The 9,260-nt window shown below is 43.0% G+C and overlaps 1 protein-coding gene across 1 annotated transcript; it reads left to right on the top strand.

Annotated features, from left to right (window-relative positions):
- Nucleotides 1-2,838: 2,838 nt before the first annotated feature.
- On the top strand, nucleotides 2,839-8,924 carry LOC119275568 (glycosyltransferase-like KOBITO 1). The gene is made up of 11 exons (XM_037556436.1): nucleotides 2,839-3,319; nucleotides 4,669-4,818; nucleotides 4,896-4,948; nucleotides 5,362-5,470; nucleotides 6,377-6,511; nucleotides 6,588-6,632; nucleotides 7,276-7,463; nucleotides 7,593-7,734; nucleotides 7,975-8,021; nucleotides 8,122-8,209; nucleotides 8,325-8,924. The coding sequence occupies exons 1-11, from the start codon at nucleotides 2,930-2,932 to the stop codon at nucleotides 8,595-8,597; spliced, it is 1,620 nt and encodes a 539-aa protein (XP_037412333.1). The 5' UTR covers nucleotides 2,839-2,929; the 3' UTR covers nucleotides 8,598-8,924.
- Nucleotides 8,925-9,260: the final 336 nt, after the last annotated feature.

The raw sequence follows: 9,260 nt of genomic DNA, 5'->3' as shown, positions 1-9,260 counted from the left end.
ACATAGAAAATTGCAAAATACATAACGGATCTTAATGTGAAAGACCCGTTGACTAAGATTCTCTCACAAGCAAAACATGATCACACCTTAGTACTCTTTGGGTGTTAATCACATAGCGATGTGAACTAGATTACTGAATCTAGTAAACCCTTTGGGTGTTGGTCACATGGCGATGTGAACTATGGGTGTTAATCACATGATGATGTGAACTATCGATGTTAATCACATGGTGATGTGATCTAGATTATTGACTCTAGTGCAAGTGGGAGACTGAAGGAAATATGCCCTAGAGGCAATAATAAAGTTATTATTTATTTCCTTATATCATGATAAATGTTTATTATTCATGCTAGAATTGTATTAACCGGAAACATAATACATGTGTGAATATATAAACAAACAGAGTGTCACTAGTATGCCTCTACTTGACTAGCTTGTTAATCAAAGATGGTTATGTTTCCTAACCATGGACAAAGAGTTGTTATTTGATTAACGGGATCACATCATTAGTTGAATGATCTGATTGACATGACCCACTCAGTTAGCTTAGCACCCGATCGTTTAGTATGTTGCTATTGCTTTCTTCATGACTTATACATGTTCCTATGACTATGAGATTATGCAACTCCCGTTTACCAGAGGAACACTTTGTGTTCTACCAAACGTCACAACGTAACTGGGTGATTATAAAGGTGCTCTACAGGTGTCTCCAAAGGTACTTGTTGGGTTGGCGTATTTCGAGATTAGGATTTGTCACTCCGAATGTCGGAGAGGTATCTCTGGGCCCTCTCGGTAATGCACATCACTTAAGCCTTGCAAGCATTGCAACTAATGAGTTAGTTGCGAGATGATGTATTACGGAACGAGTAAAGAGACTTGCCGGTAACGAGATTGAACTAGGTATTGGATACCGACGATCGAATCTCGGGCAAGTAACATACCGATGACAAAAGGAACAACGTATGTTGTTATGCGGTCTGACCGATAAAGATCTTCGTAGAATATGTAGGAACCAATATGGGCATCCAGGTCCCGCTATTGGTTATTGACCGGAGACGTGTCACGGTCATGTCTACATTGTTCTCGAACCGTAGGGTCTGCACGCTTAAGGTTTCGATGACAGTTATATTATGAGTTTATGAGTTTTGATGTACCGAAGGAGTTCGGAGTCCCGGATGACATCGGGGACATGACGAGGAGTCTCGAAATGGTCGAGACGTAAAGATCGATATATTGGACGACTATATTTGGAGTTCGGAAAGGTTCCGAGTGATTCGGGTATTTTCCGGAGTACCGGAGAGTTACGGGAATTCGCCGGGGAGAAGTATTGGGCCTTATTGGGCCCTGCGGGAAAGAGAGAGGGGCTGCCTAGGGCAGGCCGCGCGCGCCCCCATGGCCTAGTCCGAATTGGACTAGGGGGAGGGGCCGCACCCCCTCCTTCCTTCCCTTCTCTCTTCCCCTTCCTAGTCTCCTACTCCTAATACATGGAAGGACTCCTAGTTGGACTAGGAAAGGGGGAATCCTACTCCCGGTGGGAGTAGGACTCCCCAGGGCACGCCATAGTAGAGGGCCGGCCCTCCCCTCCTCCTCTCCTTTATATACGGGGGTAGGGGGCACCCCATGGACACACAAGTTGATCATGGAGATCGTTCCTTAGCCGTGTGCGGTGCCCCCCTTCACGATATTACACCTCGGTCATATTGTAGCAGTGCTTAGGCGAAGCCCTGCGACAGGAGAACATCAAGATCGTCACCACGCCGTCGTGCTGACGGAACTCCTCCCCGTGCCTCTGCTGGATCGGAGTTCGGGGTGCGTCATCGAGCTGTACGTGTGTCAAGAACTCGGAGGTGCCGGAGTAACGGTGCTTGGATCGGTTGGACCGGGAGGACGTACGACTACTTTCTCTACGTTGCGTCAACGCTTCTGCTTCGGTCTACGAGGGTACGTAGACAACACTCTCCCCTCTCGTTGCTATATCATCACCATGATCTTGCATGTGCGTAGGAAATTTTTTGAAATTACTACGTTCCCCAACATATAGGTGGCAACATGATCTTAGGATTGGCCCACCTCCGCTTTAGGCGTTATACAGACTCTATCTTTGTATTCCGCCTTTTTATTTTTCGTTCATGCGAGAGGACTTTGTTTGGCTGTGTGCATCTTAGTTATGCAGATGCCGGGTGTAATACTTAAACCTTTTAAGTAATAAAGCGCCCCTTTTTGAAAAGAGACCCTTAAATCAAAGAGGCCCTAAGACGTAGAGTGAAGAGTGCATAGCACTTGGTCAGGGAGATGCGGTCAGCGACGCCTACTACTGGGACCACCACGGCTGTAATTGTGGTCATACACTAAGGTGCTATCAGGATTATAGTTTTACTCTTTTTATATGATGTGATTCTAATAAATGGTTTAGTTGGGTATTTGAGCTCGTCGAATTGGCTAAATTAATCACACATTCATGTTTGATAACCTCGGATAATGTGTAAAAACATATCAGATAATTCTCATCCGTTGGATATTACTGATACCATATCCACTATCATACCTGTGGATATCCGGCTGACCGAAATTCATGTCTTCATCATATCCGATGAATTCGTTCAAATAATAAGGATGCGGACACGCAACGAAAATGATCCATACCATTTTTAGGCTATTTTTATTATCCATACCATTTTACATCTTAGCAGCGAGCGGTCTGCATAATGGGCCGGCCTGATAGTCGCCCAGGACATCTCGTGCTCTCCACCGGCCCATGGATAATTCGTCGACTGCCAACATCTTGCAGCACTTCACCGGCCTACTCAAGGCCCAGCCCGCAGAATGCTCAGCTCTCTCCAGTCTCCTTCCGGCAACGCTCGCTGGGGAGCAGCTCCACAACCAGAGGGGCGGACGGAGGTCTCCACCAACCTGCCACCGACTCCCCCCAATGGCGGGCTACCGCAGCGCCTCCTCCTCCTCCGCGGCCGGCGCCGGAGGGGCGGCGGTGTTCGCGATGCGCGTGCTCCTCCTCCTCACGCTGCTGCCGCTCGCGCTCGCCGCCTTCGCCTTCGCGCTCCAGTGGCGCGGCGGCATGCGCGACCCCACCGGCACCGTGTGGCCCGCCGACACGCAGCGGTTCCCCGGCATGGAGAACAGCCCACTGGGCTCCTCCTCATCCTCCACGGGAGGCCGAGGCTCCTACTTCGCCGTCTCCTCCGCGTCGGCCTCCTCCGCGGCCGCCGACTGCGCCGAGATCCTCGGCCGGAGCGCCTCCTCCCACGGAATCTCTCTCTACCGAGGCTGGAGCTTCGACTCCGACACCGCTATAACCCCCAAGGTGCGGCACGCCCTCTGGCTCCGATCTGATCTGCGCTTAGAGATCCTCGTTTTTAGAGCGGTTCGATGTGATCTCGTGCTACGAAATTGCGGCTAGTGTAGATGTGATCCGAGGAGTTGTCATATTGAGCTGCGGGCAGAGAATTTGAAGTTGCACTGGCGATATGATTCGATCCCGTTGCTTTTGAGATTGTGGGGAAGAGATCATTACTGTGGCACAATAGCACTTAGTAATATACTCATGGGAGGGTCTTGAATAGCTGGCTAATAGGCTGACCTTTACTCATCTAAGGTTGTTTTGTTACTTCACAGTGAAAAGGCCCATCTTTTAGAGCAGATTTGTGGTATTTCAAGTGCCACTTAACTGTTATAGAATGTGCCGTTCCTTCCCTTCCATTAACACCGAACATTGCTGATGCGATCTAGAGGTCAGTAGTCGCATAGCCATTTCTTCAAGTGTTGAGCGGTGCAGCCTTCTATGAACTTGGGATGCCAGAGCTTTTAGAAAGCTTGATTTGCAATCTTACATTTGTTCACAAGTACAATCTTTTGGTGAACTTTTCATGGCTCAGTGAGAAATTGTGTTCACTAGGTTCTGCAAGAATGGTACTTGCAGAATTGTAGTGGTGACTTAGAAAGTCAAATATTAGGTGCTTGTTCAAATTGTTCATTTGGCGAAATTATGTAATAAAAAAGATTATACTTCTGGGAGCTGGCTTCTTGTTTCTTTGCGGTTGGTGTGGTGTTTAGGCACTGAGAAGGGAACATGGTGGCTCATTGGTGCACGGACCATGCTTCCAATTTTCCTATGTCTATCGTGTGTGCAGAGCTGCCTGACACATTTCCTTGTAACCTTCATGTGTGCGGATTCGCTGGCAATGCTTAATGAGGAGCAATTTTGGCTCAGTATAAAGAAACTTGCAGTCGCTATAATCTTATGAAGAAATGGGGCAGTACTGGTGATGGTTTACTAGTACATTTCCGCACTATATGTACATTCCTGTATCATAATCAAGATGAATGGGACTTTAGGCATGTATGCCAAGTATCTTGAATAGCAAGTTTGAAGAACAGGATATATGATGCTCATATGGATTTTAGATATGTGATGAAATAGGGAAGACTTGCCAAAATCAAACCACAGACCGTAATATATCATCACCAATTCGCCTATTTTTTGTTTTTAAAAATAGTAATCAACTTGACTAAGTCTAAAACTACTATTCAACTTCACATCAGATCATGTTTTAATTGTGAGAATCTAGTGCGCATATCTAAGTCTTGAGCAGCACCGCCCTATGCTTATGTTGAACTAATTTTATCCTTGGGTATCTATTCGTGACACTGCAGATCTGTATCACGGGAAGCACATCTGCTAGCTTACACCAAATTCTTCCATGGTTGTATTATCACAAGGTCATTGGTGTTTCGCACTTTATTCTATTTGTTGAAGGAGAGGCTGCTAAACCAGCTGTTACTTCTGTTCTTGAATCTATCCGGGTAATTAATTTCTCCATGTCCTTTTGTTATGTGAACTTTGTCTGATCTTGTTCTGACTTTTTGTGCCTCTGTTTTAGGGTGTAAAAATTATTTACAGAACTAAAGAACTAAAAGAACAACAGGACAGAAGGTATGGTGACATGCTCAACAGTTACACGCATTTCCGAAATTAGTTTTTGAAGTAACAAAGCTAGTATGTGTAATTTGTCATAGAAAATTCCATCTGCGGCTACCATAAAATTCAAAAACTCTAAATACTAACTTAACAATGAAAACTGATAAGGCATGCATTGATAAATTCTGACAGTATTGCCGAAAATGATGCGTGTAGAGGTATAAGAAAGGTTTGAAATTACTTGTATCACAATGCCGTTAATTGAACTTTGAATGTTCTGAAGCATTGTTGTACATGAATCATGTACTCTTTTTTTCTTGTGCAAGGGAATTAATGAATTATATGATATATATTTTGCTAACAACTTTGCTGATGTGTATTCATGATGTTTTGAATGTCTAAACCTATCTTGTTTCTATCATTTTCAGCCGCATTTGGAATGAAACTTGGCTTTCAGGTTTCTTTTACAAGCCATGCAATTATGAGCTTTTTGTTAAGCAGTCACTTAACATGGAAATGGCTATTGTTATGGCAAGGGTATGAGCTAATTCTTTTCTTGAACACGCACCTGACCGGCTATCATTTTGTATTAGCTAAAACAAAACAAAGCACAAGCGAAAAAGGCGACATATCTTAAACCAAGAACAAAGGCCAAAAAACTCAAATGTACAGAAAGCTACTAGGTTAGGTCGGGCAGCTGAGCACGGGGTTAGGAGCTACTTCATTTGATACATCTTGTAGTACCCGCTTAATTATAAATTTTGACATTCATGTCCTTGTGTAAGATTTATAATAGATAGTTGTCATTATTTCATTCACAAACAATGGCTCTCTTCGCGTTACCTATTGTCAGCTACCACCTTACTATTTCAACTCTTGTGTGTGTGTGTGCGCGCGCGCCAGGTACCATAATCATCATCGAATAATATTCTGGTCTCCGTTGAATGATTTAGCACTAACAACAATATCTATTTATCATCACTAGTACAGCATAACATATATAGCTGATAGGATTTAACTAACACTAGTAAAATATTGTCCCCCTTTAAAAAAAAGAGTAAAATATTGTCTCTGGTACAGTGTGTATGTAGAGTGCATATAGTACAAACAGGGAAGGCACATACCTGATTTACTCCTTGATAAACAATTGTATTGTGTTTTCTTTTGCGCCCAAAGTCTGTTCACTGTTGTGTAAATCTTAGCCAAATCTCTACTTCCATTAACTAAAAATTCAAGAAACTCCTGTCGTGTTAATATGCCTTGTTAGTTTGTTAAGGGTGTAACAAGGATGTGAGCTTACATCAGTCACTTGGTTACAAACATCACAAGATTTTAACTATTTGCTATAGTTATGAGGAAATTTTACATGCTTTTGTTGGATTTTGATAAGGCCTTTTGTTTTGCCGTGAGTTTAGCGTGAGCTTCCCTGCTTGATTATCACAGGAGGCTGGAATGGATTGGATCATACATCTTGATACCGACGAGTTAATTCATCCAGCGGGTGCCAGGGAGTACTCTCTGAGGCGGTTGCTTTTGGATGTTCCTGATAATGTTGACATGGTTATCTTCCCCAACTATGTGAGTTGCAGAGCTGATCTGTTGTTGAATTTGGTAATACATTTCACATCTGACTGGTATGATTTCTTTCTCTTAGGAGAGCAGCGTTGAGCGGGATGACATTAAAGATCCTTTTACTGAGGTATGCAGACTATTTGTTACTGGTAACACTTACTCAATAAAAAAGCATAATCCACGCTGAAAAATACCAATCCTTATCTTTACTCTTATAAAGATCTAAGTTGGTGGTGGTCTAATCACTCGCAGAGATTACCTCTCGAATTGCCAATAAATTAATTACTGCAATTAATTTATACTCCCTCCGTATCATAATATAAGACGCTTTTTGACACTAACAGTGTCAAAAAACGTCTTATATTTTGATACAGAGGGAGTATAGGGGAAAGTTTGGACCCCCGGTTAGGTACTTTGTAGCCTTGCTCAATGTGTTTGGAACCTTACAAATATCCCTCCCTTTTGGCGGCATGGTAGCCTGGTTGGGCTAGACAATACTCGTCTGGTGAAGAGCCAATTCTGCTTAATCACTCCCATTGGCAAATACTCGAGTGATGCAAAAAAGTCGGTACCTGCCCACCTTAACTGCCAGGAGGTCGAATCCCTCCACCTTAACTGCCAGGTCGTTCTCTTAAGAGGTGGTTACATAATTAAGGGGCAGGGGAGAGTGTGACTTAGCTAAAATGTGCTAGTTTACCCATCTAGGCTATAGCCTGTGCAGCTAAAAATCCAAAACACACTCTTATAGTACAATGTTTGTGTACCTGTAGGTTTCCATGTTTAAGAAGAACTACGATCATCTTCCGAAGGATACATACTTTGGCCTATACAAAGAGGCCACGCGGGGTAATCCAAACTACTTCCTCACTTATGGTAATGGGAAATCAGCGGCAAGGGTCCAGGAGCATATGCGTCCGAATGGTGCTCATAGATGGCATAATTACATGAAATCCCCAAAGTATGATGTCAGATATCTGAATTTGTGGAGTTTTTCTTTTCTTCTAGTGTTCAGCTCACAAGTTCAAGTCAATTCTGGGGAAATGTTTCTACTAAATTATTTAGCCATCTGTTATCTGTTTTCCTGTAGTGAAATTAAGTTGGAGGAGGCTGCTATTCTGCATTACACTTACACAAAGTTCTCGGACTTAACTTCGAGAAGGGATAGGTGTGGCTGTAAGCCAACAAAGGAGGATGTGAAACGATGTTTTATCTTGGAGTTTGACAGATTGGTGAGTTATGTTTGTTTCTTTCCTTCGCTGCACCTCTGCAGCATTTGTTGGTCACCTGATCAAACATCATGCATTTTTGTTTATTGGAGTGGTGCATGGGTGCTAGTTAAAAGTACAACAGCAATGCACTATCTAGAAATAGTATGACACAGAACAAACCGGCTCTTAAGAATGAGAAGCTAACCTTTTCTGAATTTTAGTTTTTTGCTGCTAATTATTGCCTTTCCTCTGACATGTCAGGCCTTCATAATTGCATCAACAGCTACCGAGCAAGAGATGAGGAACTGGTAACTCCCTTATTATCCATCTGCACAACTGCAGTTCCTCCCTTCCTACCCCTGTCCTGAATGAAGTAGGCGTTATATTTATTTGGATACTTATGTCCAGGTACCGGGAACATGTTGTATGGACTGACAAAGATACAAATTTGAAGCTTTTGAGGAAGGGAGTTTTAACACGCATATATGCACCAATGGTAAACCTTGATCTCAAAATAGAATAAATAGCAGTTTAATTTCAGTAATGAAGGAATTGACTCACAAACGCGACAAGTTACTTGAATGCTGCTAAGCTATGCCTCATCTTTCCAGGCTATTATTCGTGGTCTCAAGGAATCTGGCATCTTCATCGATGCAGTAACTTCTGCAAAAGCACACCCTAAAGCAAACATTGGTCTTGAAAACAATGAGTCTATCCACACCAATGTAACAGCCGCTCAGTCCACTACCTTGAAAGAAGGCGGTAATGACAATTCTCAAGCAACTGCAAGAAAGATTCTGGAAATGATTGATGTCCAGGAAGAAGCGGTGCCGCCAATGTCACCCCCTGGTTTCCTTGAGCTCATGGAAAGCGCATTGTCATGAAATTATGGGAAATGCTGGAGGCTTGCTTGATTCTTGTGGCTGCCAAGAGGTTCCTAACCATGCAGTGTTGACTGTACCTTTGAGCACATACATCTCGTCTTGGGTGCAGGACTATAGATTGTCACCACGTATATGTACAGATAGGGCTGGGGTTGTTGGGCGTTGCGTTGTCTTGTTAACCGCCGATGTCTTATGATGTATCCTGCTGTCAATTTTGAACCTTAGATTGAGGTAAACCTTATCCCAGTGAGAGGAATGTGATATTTGACCATATTTTATTGGTCGTTGTCCAAATGAAATACTGATGAAACTTTTCTCAAGTTATGATATTCTTAAATCATGGCTGAACAATGGGAGAAGTTCATATTACAACCCTGAATTTTGTCATTAAAGTCTCAAGATACAATCCCGAAGTTTTAAATTGTCAACTTTACAACATTAAAGTTCCAAAACGTGACAAAAGTCAACCCTTAACTGGTTTAGTTTTGACTGATTTTGACCATTGACTACCTAATCAGCATCGTTGTCACCCATCCACTTAGAGCATGGTTAATACTTAATAGTATAGCCAGCTGATGGCTATATGGCATTGCCATGTCATCTATAGCCAACCTTGTAGCTTTAAGTATAATAGTAACTAAGATACAAAGATGTGTTACTTCA

The sequence above is a fragment of the Triticum dicoccoides genome, chromosome 3B (assembly GCF_002162155.2).
Source record: "Triticum dicoccoides isolate Atlit2015 ecotype Zavitan chromosome 3B, WEW_v2.0, whole genome shotgun sequence".
In the NCBI taxonomy this organism is placed as follows: Eukaryota; Viridiplantae; Streptophyta; class Magnoliopsida; order Poales; family Poaceae; genus Triticum; species Triticum dicoccoides.
Note: the sequence above shows the minus strand (reverse complement) of the source record. Positions and strands in the feature narration are given on the sequence as shown.

What these genes read in the sequence shown, in the direction of transcription:
- LOC119275568 (XM_037556436.1), top strand. Translation starts at nt 2,930, where the DNA reads ATGGCGGGCTACCGCAGCGCCTCCTCCTCCTCCGCGGCCGGCGCCGGA. An exon ending in ACACCGCTATAACCCCCAAG is followed by an intron (nt 3,320 to 4,668) that starts GTGCGGCACGCC and finishes GTGACACTGCAG; the next exon opens with ATCTGTATCACGGGAAGCAC. An exon ending in CTGTTCTTGAATCTATCCGG is followed by an intron (nt 4,819 to 4,895) that starts GTAATTAATTTC and finishes CCTCTGTTTTAG; the next exon opens with GGTGTAAAAATTATTTACAG.